Below are 15,521 nucleotides of genomic sequence, written 5' to 3'. Positions count from 1 at the left end.
AGTCTAAGACAGTCAAGATCTTTAGTCTAAACCTGTTGTCTATAGATCAAATCTGCAACTCTGCCTGGACAGATTTCCCCTTTTTTGGAAGACTGTTTTCAACAGGGAAAAAGCTAGCCTCTAAGGCAAGCTGAAAGGAGTTTGTTAATGAAGCTGTCACAGTTCTTCCACTTCATGCTTGGGGAACAAGTGTCAGAAGATCATAAGGAAGAACAAAACAAATTAGAGCGCCAGTCATCACCTCTCAACTGTATTTTACCTGTGCTCCCATAGAGCAAGGAACGTTATTTGCTCCATACAGTCAACCTCTAGAAGTGGTTTATAGGGTTTCTTTTGTTCAGGAAATTGCTCTCCAGCTCAGGGACACATTCCTAACAGGGCAGGGACTGACTTCAAGCCATGCACTATCAGGGCAAAATGAGTGATGAAGTGGGCCCTCCTTGAAGATGCTTGTTTAAATCTTAAAGAAATAAAGGATAGGAAGGTAGAAGTGCTTTTTCTCAGGAGCCGAACAAATTTGTTTCTGATGCATTAAAATTACTTATTTTAACACCAGTAAAAGTTTTCATGCTGGATTACTAGTGCTAAAATAAAGTAGAAGAGCAGAAAGAGATAAAATCTGAATGTACTAAATTCTTAGAATGAATCCTATCCCACTGATGTCAAAAGGATTTTTGACAGCAAATTTTCATCCAAGTCAGTATTTCATTACTATATGTTCGAGTCAAGATAGACTTTAGCTTATCAGCTCAGAGATAAACTGAAAAGGTGAAGGTACATGGAGATATCTCACATTTCTGGGATAGTTACTTAATAAGAAAGAACACAGAGACAGAGTAATTCTAGGTATCCTGAGAGTGCCATTTCCACTCTTCCTACAGGCTGGTACTGATCTGATACTGGTAGATTTTGCTAGCTGCAGTCACTATATCTCTGTTGAATCAGCCTCTGGATACAGCAGGAAGAAAACACTTCCATATTTTTTCTTGATCTGACACAGATCTTCTGGCTTAAGAAGTGGTATGTCCCCTCCTCTACATTCAGACTGTATCCCATGTCCTGTGTTTGGAGAGATAAGACTGAAACTAGAATGAGCAGATGTGAGGTAGGATAAGTTATAATAGGAAGAAGTTTTATTTCTTTAAGTCCTGCGCAAGGATGAGCAGCTGTCAGAAAGGCCAAGCAGCAACGGGACAAGTTTTATTTCTTTCATTCCTGTGTTTAAGGCAATAATGGGACAAAATATGAAGTGTCTTGTTCATCTGCTACACTGGCCATTGCTGGAAAGTTGCCCACTTCAGGTCTGCAGGAATGGATGAGGCTTCGCTCCTATTGCCCAGGCACACAGCTGAAACCAGCCACACTGTGCAGTGCAAGACTGCATTTGACTCCCATGCCTCCTTCCCCATGCACGACCCCTGCATTACTACTGCCACACCACCGCGGTTGTCCTGGCCCCAACCCTTTTCAGAGCTGACTTCATTGAGCAATTATTCCTCACTGGATGTTGTAATCATCTGAAATAAAATCAGCTTCACTTTTCCTCCCTCAATACTTTATTTTGATATAAAACTAGTATTTAGCAATGAATGTGTAACACTGTGCTTATTCCATTAAAAAGTTCAGAAAGTTATGCACAGAGGTTGATTCAAGCAGGCCTCTTGCTGTACTGGAGCCACAGAAAAATCTCTTTCTTATCTAAGGCAAAAAAGGAGAGGAAAACTAAAAAGGCCATTCAGTCTATGAAAACAGCACAGCACAGATTGTCCTACTATGACTCTTGCAATAATTAGCTGTTTGATAATTTGTATAGTCACAGTAACAAAATGTTGCCATTGTTTTTACTTGTTTTTATTTTCTCCTAGAAGGTCTGAATGACCTTTGGAGCCCAAAATGTACCTGAGGACCATCAGGCAAGTGTGGCACAGAGTAGTTAAAAGACCAATATTACACAGCCCAGGAAACAAGAACTCTCCCTGCCTCTCATTCCAACCGCAAGATGTAGCGCGCTCTTTCCGTACTAACCTTTCATTCTAGATTACAAGCTTTTATTACTTACCAAATAAAACAGGCAATGTAAATAGACAAAGAATGCCTCAGGGGAGCCTGTGCTGAAAAAATACACCATGGGCAGGTGGCACAGGCCAGGGTCAGCCCCTGCGCCGTGTCCCCAGCTCCTTCACCACAAGAAGATGTCCCCAGCCCTGCTCAGGCAAGGACCACCCTGAGGCTATAAACCAGCCAGGGACGAGCTCTGGCGGGGGTGGCACGGGTTTTGTACCCCACCCCAGTTCCCAGGCAGCTGTCTGGTGCTGGACAGGCCCGTAGGCGTAGGCCGGACACTGCGGCCTGGCAGGTTCCTTCCCTTCCCATCTTCTTTTAATACTTTTATTTTGTTCTGGGTAAGGCCATAACCCATGGCACAGTTTGTGCCATGCTACATGAAGCAATAAGAATGCCTCCTTTGCGCTTCCTTCCTCCCCCTGTGTTTTTTCACCGCATTGGCAGGGAATCGGGATGTTTGGGGCATACCGGGACCCCGAATTCAGATAGTACGGGGAACCGCTGAACCTGTGGGTAGTCCGTGCAGGGGCCGGCCCCTCAGCGGGACGCTCCCCGCGCAGTCCCTCAGGCCTCACCGCCCACGGGCTGAATTTAAACCGGTGGCTGACAGGAGGAGCCACCGCCGCCACCGAGAGCCCCTCACATCGTTCCTAACGCACTCCGGCCGCTCCCGGCCGTGCACCTCGGCGTGGCGGCCACCGGGTGGCGCCCGCGCCCTGCGTGCGGACGGGCTGCCGTGAGGCGCGGCTGCCCTGGGCGGCCATTACTCCCCCTGCCGAGGCAACCCGCCTTTTCTTCCGCGGCTCTGCCGGGCTGGACACTGCTCCGCCGCTTTCCTAGTGGCGGATGGAGTTCACGCAGGGGCAGGAAGGAGTCAGCAAGGGCCCGGAAAGCCGGTTCTGTCGCCTCTGGAGGCAGCAGGGCGGCTGGTGCCGGCGGCCGTCGTAGGGCCCGGGGCGGGAGCGGGCAGCCACGCCGGAAAGGCGCTGCCCGGCACGGCGGGACCGGGGAAGGTGAGAAGGGCACTCTCAGAAGGCTTTAAAATGGGACAGGTGCTGCCGAATGGGTTGAAAAGGGGTGCCCGCTCCGTGCAGAGGGTTCCTGGTATTTTATGCTGATACTAAATAAAGTAACGCTTAGAAGTGAGTGAACAAGTATGCCTAACTACATAATCTCCCCCTAGTACTACCTGTAGGTGTATTTAAACATTTTTGCCTGAAGAGGGGAGTACATTCATCCCGGTCCAAGACCCTTCCAGGACGGCACACCATGGCCCAGGGTCAGAGGCACACCGGAGGGTCTTCTGTGGGACTGCAAAAGTTGGGGTACTGTGGCTTTCCGGGTCTGTAGCTGCTTTCAGGAAACCTCTGCGACTCACAACTTGTTTATTCTTTTTTAAATATTGAAGAAAAAATATTTTTTGGCCTTACAATAATGACTGTGTAAAGGCCTACCTGAGAAGTGAAAAAATAATTTTTATTTTATATTTATTACATGAGACAGGCACTGAAAACGAACCAGGAAATCAAGGTGGTTACATTGCTTTGATGCTTCATTTACAATCACATTTTAGTGTTAAACTGCACTCAGAAAAACTGATCCGCCTTTCAATCCACTGCTAGACTTGCCACTGTCTTGCACACTGAGACATGTATTACAAGGGGGGCTCAACATAAAACCTGAAGTCACTTCACTACCTATTCAGCTTCAGCAGTAGGATCTACAGATTAATGTCAGGATTTTCATTCATTTTGCCCCTGATGTTAGTTAACATCCCAATCAGATGTAAGGCTTCTTTGTGCTAGATACATACAAATGATGGGAAGCATGGTCTCTGCCTAGAAGAGCTTACAGACTAATCTAAAACAAATATAACACACAGAAGGTTCTGTAAACTAGAGACTTCAGTTGATACACAGAGGTTATGTCTAAACTACTAAATAGCATGAAGGGCTGTTTCATACCAAGACTGTCTCTCTGGCTTAGGCTAGCTTGTGTCCACACTGCTTATGCCTGTGCACTCTCAGTCTCCAGAATAAGATGACTTCATGTAAACTGTGTATTGTGAATGATGCCTATCCATTGCTGACTTGCAAACTATGTCTTGGCATTGTTTGGGAGAATGGTCCATGGCCCATACCAAAACCACACACCAGACAGGGACCTCTCCAACAATGTAACGGCATAGACACTGAAGCTACAGTGCTCAGCAATGCTCCCTGACACCATTTTTTCATTTGTGCCATCACCCCAGGGCAGGTTTAAGGCACAAATCATGAAATGAGAATGTGAATACCGCGAATGAGTCTAGCTGCAGTCCCTTTGCACAGAGTGTGGGAGTGGAGACTCAAGTGTCAGTCCAGCCTTGGCATCTGTTCCAAACCTCAAAGTGGTGGTCAAAGTGATGAGAATTTTGGCAATACCAGTGGTGTTAATTTATGGTAACTACTTCTCTCTTACAAACTAAGGATATCCCCAGATGATATAGTACATACAATTTACAGAGGAAACTGGCGTGTTTTTACTTACCATGAGAGAGGGCAAAAAGCATAAGTGGGTTTATCTGCACAGCTGTTCCATCCACTTCAGGGCTGTATCTAACCTAGAAGGGGGAATTTTTTTCTTATTTGTGAAGCCTCATGAGCAAAGATGTTTATGACATAATTCACATCTTAAGTTCATGGGGAATATATAGGGTAGAAAAGAACTCTGAAATTGTTGTTCCCTGAGATAAAGGCACTGTCCTGGCCTGTATCATAGGATGAGCAAACACCTCACACCAGGTTACTATGAGAAATAGATTGGTAGCAGGTCCTGCGGTTATGAGTGTTTTGTTATCATTAATGGCTTGAGAAATAATCTTCAAAGCATATGTATGACACACAGTTATGCCAGTAGAAGACACCTCATGCCCTTCTTTCAAGAGTTTTCAGTTTGCGCTTCATGAACATCACTGTCATGCCATTAAACTGGTAATCCAAATATCTTCACAGACAGCTAAATTTTATACATATATCTCCACATATTAGCTGACACTGTCATTTTTTAATGGATGGGGACAAATTTACACTTGAGGGGTTATTCTTTATTATGGTCTACCTGTGCATTTTTGTCTGTTAGCTTCTGTCTCTAGTTACTCTTATGCACAGAACTTCACCAACGTAGCAGTTTAGCTTAATCCAGGGGCCAAGCAGAAAGTTTTTCAAATTTCTCTTTGCTTTATTTCCCTGTTTTTCTCATGTCAAAATGTCATCTACTCAGTCCTTCCCCAAATATCACAAGTTTTGCTCTGTTTCCTATGAAACGCGGCAAGAATTGCGCACAACCGAAATGCATGTGATGCGTGTTCTTCCTGTGTTGAAACCTAACAGTGATTCTGGGGTTGGATAGCCCCAGGGATCTTCCTGCATGCAGCGGGTGGCCTTGGTTAACCTCCACAGTTGTACAGACCTATCCTAATAGGCCTTGCAAATCTCAACCATACCCATATGTAGCATGAAAATGCCACACCCAGGAATATAATATGTTTCCTCAGGACTTCAAATCACCTTCCTAGTAAATAACAATATATCTCTCATTATTTTGTCCACTTTGAAGGTTATTGATGTCCCACTGGGACCCAGAGGAAAAGGATGAAAAGTGGTTTCAAGGATAGACACAATCAGTCTGATCTAAAAGGGATTAGAGCAAGTGATGTGAGGCGTGCTCTGCTGCTTGGAGTGGGTAACACAGATTGCTACCTGGAGCAGAGGACATTCAGATCACACGTGTGCCACAGTGCAGGTAAAAAGATTTGACAATAACCATTTTTCCAAGATCTCCCTTCTAGATAGTGGAAAACATTTCATGAACATATGTTTGTTTTGAGGGTGGGATGAGACACTTCCACCAGAGAAATAAGTGACATTGGGTTTATTCTGGTTTTTCCCCTAGTGACAGCAGACTGTATCTCTTCTGGTAGTTCATCTGCTTTCTTGAGGCTTCCCAGAACATTGACCTACTGCATTCCTCTTCAGCCATTTTCATAGGGCAAGAGGGACTTCCCTGAATAAATGAATCACAGGACAGTTGGAATCTTTCAGCTCCTTGTTGCAAAAGATTTCTGATTCACTTTGGTCCCCTTTTTCTCTTGATGACATGCCCTCTTGATGACACTAAGGACATGAACTAATTTAAACTCCATACTGCTTTTATTCAAGGAATACGACAGTTTCTTGTGCTGTTACAATCTCAATTGTCTATGAATGTTCATGCCTACATTCACTTCTTATCTTTTACTGACTATGGGATTTACAGTGCTAGCGATGTTGCTTCTGCCATCACAGAAACTTAGAATTAAAATTAAAAAGTGATCCATTTGTTTTTGGGATTACCATCTATTTATCTTATCCTCGTTGTTCCTATGAAGATCCCTATAAGCTAAAGCTGCTGTTGTCTATCCCCCCCATGCATGCAGTGCTTGCTACACGGACCTTTGTGAACCCTTAGGAAGTGATGCAATCCTTTGCTGTTCTTCTGACTTTTTGACCCAGATGCTGAGCAGTCTCTTTGCTTGGGTTGGGGTTGTGTCTGTGTACAGCTGACTCGCAGCTCCACCTTCTTTGTTGTCATAGAGCACTCTTCTGTCACATTCTGAATCCTTTTTTACACTGCAAATTTGAATTCTTTTTAACAATTTCACCAGCATAAGCACATTGGGTGATTTCCTTTGCTTGCTAAATTCCAATCACATCATCAAGGTTAATTATAGTTCTTCTGAGCGTCACCACGTTTCTAGTCCCAGAGCCTATCAGACCACCAGCACCCCAACATTACAGGAGTGATTCTTCAGCCCTACATCAGCCACAAGTTTTTCTCAGTTTTGCCTGTCTTTTTGGATAGATCCTATATGAAGCTTTTCAGCTGTCTTAACTTTTCTAGGAATTTTAACTCTAGTGAGATTCTCATGTGTTGCATTCCAAATAAAGCACTTTTTTAGTTATTTTTTACTAATTTGCATTTACAATTTTTTCAGAGCCAAGGAAGAGACAGACCTGTTTCTTCTTAGTACCTGAATCCTTACCAGCCTGCACTGTGGGAACACAGCCTCCGCATGATGTAGCAACCGATCCCAATGCACTCATGTCAGAAAATAGCAAAAATACCGATTTAAGTGTTTACGGTTTCGAAGGCAGCTCAGCATCCATCCTCTGTGCACTGCAGAAAGTATCCGTGTAAACATCTTCTAGCTGGAGTGGAGTGTGATAGACACTGCCCAGGGATCAAATCTAATTCTTAGGTATAATTGCCGTTAGCCTTGGTGAGAATCTGCGCTGCCATATCAAATGCAAATTCACTATTATATAGATTATATATTCACTTGTGGAAAAGTGACTATTCTCCAGAACAATGGACAGCTTTCTGTGGTGTTTCATTTAAATAATGTATTTAAATGTATTGTATGCTTATAATATAAGGTTACTATAGGCTTGTACTAGTGGATAGTTCTAAATCCCACTTATTGCTTCTATTTATCTTACTTGGCTCATATAAAGTTTGTTCATTTAAAGCTGGCTTTATCCCTCCCAACATTAGATAGTTATCTAAAACATGAGATATTTAACTGAATCACAGAGCTAGTCACTTTAGGGTCCTTCTAGAGTCAATGGAGAGAGACAGAGTAACTCTCAGATAGTTACTGAGATTTTAAAATTAATTTCTTCAACTCCCTCTTTCACCTGGGAGACCCCTATGGCAACTGCACTTCTTACCTAGTCACCTTTACTTGGCTGAGAAACTTGAATCTATATTCAGAATCCATAGCAAGTCTGAGAGTTCTTTAAATAGTACATGTATAAAGTCACTAAATGGGAAAGCTATGGCTTAGGTATTTTTATATGCAAACTATGTTTCTTTTGCTCAGATCAGAATTAACTTTTTCAATATGAGACATGTATTTTCCTTGTGTAAGCAAACATATGTATTGGAAAGGAATGGTTTCATGATGGAGACGTGAGCTTTCTAGCTGATCATAGAATCATAGAATGGTTTGGGTTGGGAGGGACCTCAAAAATCATCTAGTTCCAACCCCCCTGCCATGGGCAGGGACACCCTCCACTAGAACAGGTTGCCCAAAGCCCCATCCAGCCTGGCCTTGAACACTTCCAGGGAGGGGGCATCCACAACTTCTCTGGGCAACCTGTTCCAGTACCTCATCACCCTCATAGAGAAGAATTTCTTCCTTGTATCTAGTCTGAATCTACCCTCTTGTAGTTTAAAACCGTTGCCCCCTTTCCTATCACAACAGGCCCATCTTTCTTATAAGCCCCCTTTAAGCATTGAAGGCACAATAAGATGTCCCTGGAGCCTTCTCTTCTGCAGGCTGAACAAACCCAACTCTCTCAGCCTGTCTTCATAGAAGAGGTGCTCCAGCCCTCTGATCATCTTTGTGGCCCTCCTCTGGACTTGCTCTAACAGCTCCATGTCCTTCTTATGTTGGGGCCCCCAGAGCTGGATGCAGTACTCCAGCTGGGGTCTCACGGAGTGCAGCAGAGGGGCAGGATCACCTCCCTCGACCTGCTGGTCACACCTCTTGATGCAGCCCAGGATACGGTTGGCTTTCTGGGCTGCAAGCGCACACTGCCGGCTCATGTCCAGCTTTTCATTCACCGGTACCCCCGAGTCCTTGTCTGCAGGGCTGGTCTCAATCCCTTCATCCCCCAGCCTATAATGATCTGCTTTATCAGAATCCCACATAAAATAGAGACCAAATAAAGTTCTACACAAAGTGTTCCTCTTTATAGACTGCCTGCCAGGAAAGTCAATGCAGGTATTCTGCCTTTAAGATTTCACATGAAGCAGTTCTCAGCTGAATATGGATTGCAAATGATTTGGCATTTTATTTGTAAAACAGCTTTAGCAAGATTTGTATATATTTATGAGATCAAGATGGATTCACCTTGTCCCTTGTGCCGAGGAACAAAGATGTCATTAACGTAATGAATAATCATGAAGTGTATACTTGCCAAATGTAATAAAAATGTATGTATTTCTTACCTTCCATGCTTGTGGACTGTAGAAATGTAAGGTAGTTTTTAATTTTAAATCTCCCCTTCATTTAGCTTAGTAGCTCATACCCAGTCAAACAAAACACTCAAACTTTAAAAATGGTTGGCTAAAACGTAATTTTTTTTTTAAAAAAAGACACATTGTCTTCCTATGGAATCTGTTAATGCTTAAAAATAACATTTTAGAATATTTCGATCACCTCATTCATATGAAGCACTGGTCTGAATTTCGTCTGTTCGTGAGTTTAAAAAAAGGATTCCAAACTGCATGCATGTATTTTTGGTGTGTCATTATGGGTGAGGGATGCCAGAATACCTGACCTACCTGGCACTTCACCAGCAAGACAGCAGCCTTCATCTCAGGACAAACCCACAAGGAGCCTGTTCACCTATCTCAACTTTTTCCTAATCATATAATGTCTCTCACTGAGAGACAGGAAGAAAGATTACTTTTTAAAAATAATATTTATGAACCCAAGGATTAATTATTTGAAATATCAGATCCTTGTTAAAGAAATCTAAACATATTTAACTGCCATATTAAGATAAATAAGTCTACAGTAATACATGTATATCTGTATAGAGGTATTTAAAACAAAGCATTGAGCCATATACAACATTTGCTATCTAAAAGCTGTAATCTGCTCACCGGATTTTGACCTGAAATGTCACCTGTGGCCATTGTGTACTTCTGTTCTAAACCCAGTGATAGTCTATTGGGGCACCATCATCATATGGATGTGTCTGCTACAGTAACAAATACAGTAAGAAGACTAATTATTTTATGAAGAAAGTAGTTTTATATATTATGCAGCCACAAGGAAAAAACAGTGTTTGAGAGCATGTAGTATGGTGCATGGATAGAATCAATACTCTGTTTTTCTTCACGTCACACATCTCACCCCCAATTTTGACCTACTGTATTTATTTAATATAACCACTTCATATTTGGGAATTTACCCTGAACAATTTTTTCCATCATCTCGCATGGACCTTTCTATACTCTTTAAATTTCTCCATGCTTTCCTAGAGTTGTTAACCAATTACAGCTGGGATCAAGGCCAAAACCAGCTAAGTATCACAACTGAGATTATCTCAAGTGGCACCTTAGTTAAATTGCTGAATAATCTTTTCTCTAGGGTTCAGATAAACATTTGTTGAGTTTTCTTATACCTTATGCCTTCCTAAAGGTCCTTCCTTTTTGATTTACTGTTTATATGTTCTTTTATAAAGCTTCCTAGAGAAGGTCAGTTGGAGTCCCACCTCAGATAACTACAAATTAGGCTAGCCCCCTTCCTTCACAGCCTTTCTCTGGATAGAACTGGAAGATAAATTAGATTATGGTCTCTCTACAGTTTGCCCTCAAATCACTGAAAGCAACAATTTCAGCAGATCCTGAATTGAGCCCTCATTTTATTTTGCAGTGGCTCTGGACTATTTTACACTTCACAAGAAGAGCAATTTTCTGCAGTTCATCTACTTGAAAGACACTGCCAATAGTCAGTCTTGGGCTTCTGTGCAGTATTTAGAAACAGAAATCCACGACGTAGGATGACCTGACAAGAAACCAGGTTAAACTGGTTCTTGTTAAGCAAATGTTTCTTCCTCCTGGCTGCTTAAATGAAGAAGAGAAGGCTTTTTCTTCTGTAAAGCAATTTATTCTTCTCCCTTACTGTGAGTTAACTGCTGATAAAATATTTTGAGAAAATCTTATTTCAGGAGTTTTAATATTAAACCGGGAAAAGTCTGCTCCAAGTAGGAAACTCAGCTGATTTCCCATTGCACAAATATGAAAGCAGGCCAGACTACAGATGGAAATGTAAAATGACAAAGAACAGCAAAAGGAGCTATTACACTATCTTTCATGCTATGAAGCAGAACAAGTTACTGACATCCATTTATTAACCTACATTTATTTGTTTTCCTGATTCACAGAACAGTGACAGTGAATTCTGTAAGTTGTTAAAATGTGGTTTGCCCTGCTGATTGATATAGTACTGTACCTCACATGAATTGTTTGGGGTGAAAGTGTTCTTATCTGACTCGGTTGCTGGAGATGTATCTGTTCTCAAGAGATGAGGAAGATAACTGTGTTTACAAGAGCGGGTTTCAAGAACATGCATTACAAAGAGGTTCCTATATTGATGCAGCCACACACTATCACAGTACCAGTGAGTCATTGTAACCAAGCTTTTAATGTCATTTATAAAAAAATAGAGTTATTTACATTTTCAACTTATTTGATGGCATCTTCTTTTATTACAGCATTTGAATCAGTGAAGAAATGTCACTAGAACTCATTTGAGGGTAAACTTTTCAAAGATAAGCATGACAGTACAGGAAAAATGTTTAAAACATTGTGAATTCTTATTCTTTTGCAGCATCATACAAACTCATTCTTTACAACATGTGCACCCTGGCCTTACGGTAAGCAGAATTCCCTTCCAGATCAAGGCACAGAAACTCTGCCACGTTTCTGGGGACAGTCCCACATTCTTACATGTGGCACTTCAAGACATAACCAAAGGAATTGGTTTAATTCCGCTGGATGGTAACCTAAATGCAGAATGTAGCCACTTACATGTTTTTAGGAACACTCTGGTTAAAAGGACAAAAAAAATTACTATACTTATTGCCTAGTTGCAGTAAACCAGATCCGTGAATACAAAAGCCATCAAAATATATTATAAATCTATCTGAGTTTCAAAGCTACTCTAAAATACTGCTTTGCTTTAGAATACAAATAACACTGGGGTTAGTTTGTAGAGTTGTATTTTGGTCCATGCTGTTAATTCTATATCATTATATTCCTCTTCCATTAGTTTAATAGCCTCAGAACAACAGGTCCTCAGGCAGTGGTAAGAATGTTGAAGCCAGAAAATGGCCTTTCCAAATTTCAGACATAGCTCCTGCAGTCAGTTCATAAAATCTCTAATTTCCACTGCCTCCGTTCTTTACTGCTTTAAATAAACTTCCCTCAGAACTCTAAGGGAAAAGAATGACGAGTGACACAGATTTAACACTGTTAGAGATGGGGGTTTGTCCCCATCTTGTAGTTTTGAGCTGATAAATCACAGCTCTTAAAAATATCCAGCCCATAAAAAAGATCAACAACAACAAAAATCAGTTTACTGTGACTATGCGGTAGTTCCACATAATCTGCTGGCAGTAGAAACTTCTTTGGTGTCAGAGTCAGGTCTTCCTGAAACCACAAATGGCCAAGTCTGTAAGCAAAAAAAGGTATTTCATATTAAAAAGAAAGTTTATCTTGGTATGAAACTGGAGCTTTATTACTGATAGATGTCTAACTCTGGTTCAGTTGCAAACACGTCATCATGTTTTAGTCCCTGTGGAAAGCACAGAGAGAGCTGAGTTCCTCTAACAAATACTTTCATTACGTTTTTCATTATAATTAAATACTCCGCAATAGGGCTGCAATGGTCAGCAAAAAATTGTTCTGAGAAAGAAATATGCAACATTTCTCGTGCTTTGCAATTGTTTGCATCACTTTATAAATAATAAAAAAGCATATAAACTATTAAAAAACAATCACTCTGCACTATATAAGCAACCTTTTTACCCCTGTGGCACGCATCAGGCATTTAGTTTTGTACCGACGAACTAATGACGGCTTCCTCGTGCTCCAAGCCAGCCCGCAGAGCGAATTGCTCCTTTTTCGGACATTAAGCTTGCCTAATGCCTGAGGAATTAATTTCTTTAGGGTCCCCCACTTCGACTCCCCAGAACAGACACACCCGCCATCACCGCAGGCCAAACCCGGCTCTCGGGTCGCCCCCCGGGCGAGGATTACTGGGGATTTACGAAGCAGTCAGAGCCTCCCCGCGGCTTCTCCGACGGCGGGCACGGCTTGAGCGCTGCCAGCCCTGCCCGAGGAGGTGGCCAGGCTGGCAGGGCGACCCCCCGGGGTTCCCCTCGCCGCGCATCCCGCCGGCGCCGGGGCCGCGCCCGGCCGTCCGCCTCCGCGCCCCTCCGCGCCCCCCCCCCCCCCCCGCGCCCTACCAGGTTGACGGGGTGGACGTAGCCGTTCTCGTAGCGGTCCTCTTGCAGGAGCTGCCGGAGGTGGGCGATGTAGCTGGACGCCAGGCGCAGCGTGTCCAGCTTGGAGAGCTTCGTGTCGGGCGGCACCCAGGGCAGGCTCGTCTTCAGCCGGGAGAACGCCTTGCTCAGCACCCGCATCCGCGCCCGCTCCCGCGCGTTGGCCGCGTTGCGCTGGGACTGCTTCCCCTCGGGCGGCGGCCCCCGCGGCCCCGACGCCGCCTTCTTGCCTCCCGGGCCGCCGCCCCTCGCCCGCTTCCTCTTGCAGCCGCTGCCCGCTGGCCCCGCCGCGCAGCTGCCCTCGCCGTCCTCCTCCTCCTCCTCCTCTTCCTCCTCCTCTTCCTCCTCCTCCGCCGCCGAGGAGTTGTCCCCCGAGGGGTAGAGCTCGCCGCGGGGCTGGCGCTTGCTCGGCGGCGGTGGCGGGTAGTCCAGCTGCAGCGCCCGCAGGTCCATCTCGGGCAGCTCCTCCGCCTCGCTCCCGGAGCCCGTGGACATCGCCCCGGGAGGGAGACAGGGAGGCGGGCAGCGAGGCAGGCAGGAGGGGGCGGACGGCCGAGGCGCGCCGGCGAGTCGGCCCAGCGCGGGGCGGCCCCGCCGCGGAGAGTCCGTGCCGGCGCGGGGGGGGGGGGGGGCGCGGAGGGGGGATGCGCCCCTTGACAGCGCTATATATCGGGTGTCCGCGGAGCAAACCATCTGCCGGGCGGAGGGGAGGAGTGGGGGTGCGGAGGAGGGGGTAGGACCCGGCTGAGCCCCGCGCCGGGGGCGGTGCCTCTCCGCGCTGCCCGGCGCAACGCTGCGCGCTGGCCCACGCAGACCCGTGTGGAGGGGACAGGCGGGGATGTCTCCAGGAGTTCGTGTGCTCTTGGAAGTAACGCCGCCGTGCGAATGAGCGCTTTCTCCCCGGGACGGAGCCCTCTTCTCGTCCCGGAGGACGAAAAATCCCCCCCCCCCCGGGCTGATCCCGCAAGTGCTGTCGCGGAGAGGGGGGCACCGCTCCCCGTCTCTAAGGCGGCAGCGGCTGGGCTGAGGCGAAGCGCAACCCGGGGCTCGGCCCCCAACTCACCTGCATTCGCTCTCCCTCTTGCCTTTCCTTCGAGGTCGGGGCATTTCCCCGTCGAATAAACCCGCGCCCAGCCCCGCTCCCCTCAGCGGCTCCCCGCCCGCCGGGGTCTCCCCCTGCCCGCTGCCTGCCCTGCTCCGAGCGGCGGCTGTGCGGTCCCGGTGCCCCTCCGCCGGAGCGGACGGGGGCAGCAGGCGACGCGACACCCGGGGGTGGGTTTGCGATTTGTAGGGAGCAGTGGAAAAAGTCGCTGGAAACGTGCGGACTGTGTTTCGATGGTGTCAATAACTTGGGGTGCAGCTACAGAAAGTAACAAACGAGTATAACGTGTCCGAGGGCTTCTCCTTCCTCAGAGTAATTAATTAAAAGCCAATTAGTTGGGCTGTGTACCGGGAGCTCTGTGTCACGGAGCAGGTTAAACGAGGCAGCTTTTCGAGCTATTTGCGGTTCTTTTAAAACAAATTAAGTGCTACAGCTTTTATAGAGTCCACGGGAGAGTGGGGGCCCCAGCATCCGCTGGAAATGATGATATGCAAATTTAACAGGGCTATAAATTAAAAAAAAAAAAAAAAAGGCAACAACCAACAACTTGTATCCCTCCCACACCCCAAAATATCTCTTCTTTCCAGGATGAATAACTAGCATTTAGTTCCTCTCTGCCCTTCACGGCCCTGTCTGGATACGGTTAACCAGAATAAAAAAAAATTCAATTCGCAGAAAAGAATCTAATGACTACAACAGGTGGAAAGATCTTGTCCCGCAATTTTTGCTCCCGGTTTTTCCCTTCCATTTCCCTCCCAGCCGAGTGGAACCTTCCCGGCTGCTGCCGCACAACTTTCCTGGCACCGCCGGCCGCCTTTTCGCCCAGCGCTTTGCACTTCGCTCCCCGCCAGCCCTGTGGTCTTACTGAGGGCCACTTAACGCTGTATAAACCTTGGGTTCACCCGCTGGGGCTAGAACCACATCAGAGCCGGGTTTAACAGCAACCTTTCCAAGTGAAACTTGACATTTCTTGAACCACCGAAACAGGCAGCTGATCTTGCAACTGGATCTCTTGAACTTGGTTTGACACTACGATGCTCTGGCTGGGTCTCACACGCTGTACGGTGAAAGGGGAGCGCGCCGGACTTCGGGGTTGCTCTGCCTCCCCAATTAGCCTACATTATCCCTATATATATATATATATATATATATATATAAAGATACTGCAGGGGAAGACATATAGGTTTACTTTTTCCCCCCATCTGGGTTGTTTATACAGGTGCGGGCTGAACGCTTTCCCTGCTAAAGATTAA

General features: G+C 45.5%; 1 protein-coding gene across 1 annotated transcript; it reads right to left on the bottom strand.

The window, feature by feature from the left end:
• Positions 1–11,286: 11,286 nt before the first annotated feature.
• Positions 11,287–14,140, bottom strand: MSC (musculin). Its single transcript, XM_075743898.1, has 2 exons — positions 13,131–14,140; positions 11,287–12,334 (listed from the first exon to the last, which is right to left on the bottom strand). The coding sequence occupies exons 1-2, from the start codon at positions 13,857–13,859 to the stop codon at positions 12,248–12,250; spliced, it is 816 nt and encodes a 271-aa protein (XP_075600013.1). The 5' UTR covers positions 13,860–14,140; the 3' UTR covers positions 11,287–12,247.
• Between the last annotated feature and the right edge of the window lie 1,381 nt (positions 14,141–15,521).

This window comes from Balearica regulorum, chromosome 2, assembly GCF_011004875.1.
Source record: "Balearica regulorum gibbericeps isolate bBalReg1 chromosome 2, bBalReg1.pri, whole genome shotgun sequence".
Taxonomy (NCBI): Eukaryota; Metazoa; Chordata; class Aves; order Gruiformes; family Gruidae; genus Balearica; species Balearica regulorum.
Note: the sequence above shows the minus strand (reverse complement) of the source record. Positions and strands in the feature narration are given on the sequence as shown.

Bases quoted from the DNA above. Each gene is read 5' to 3' on its own strand.
- MSC (XM_075743898.1), bottom strand. From the start codon at position 13,859: ATGGTTTGCTCCGCGGACACCCGATATATAGCGCTGTCAAGGGGCGCA. The intron at 12,335-13,130 runs GTAGGGCGCGGG...TTTTGCTTACAG, and splicing joins ACGTCCACCCCGTCAACCTG to ACTTGGCCATTTGTGGTTTC.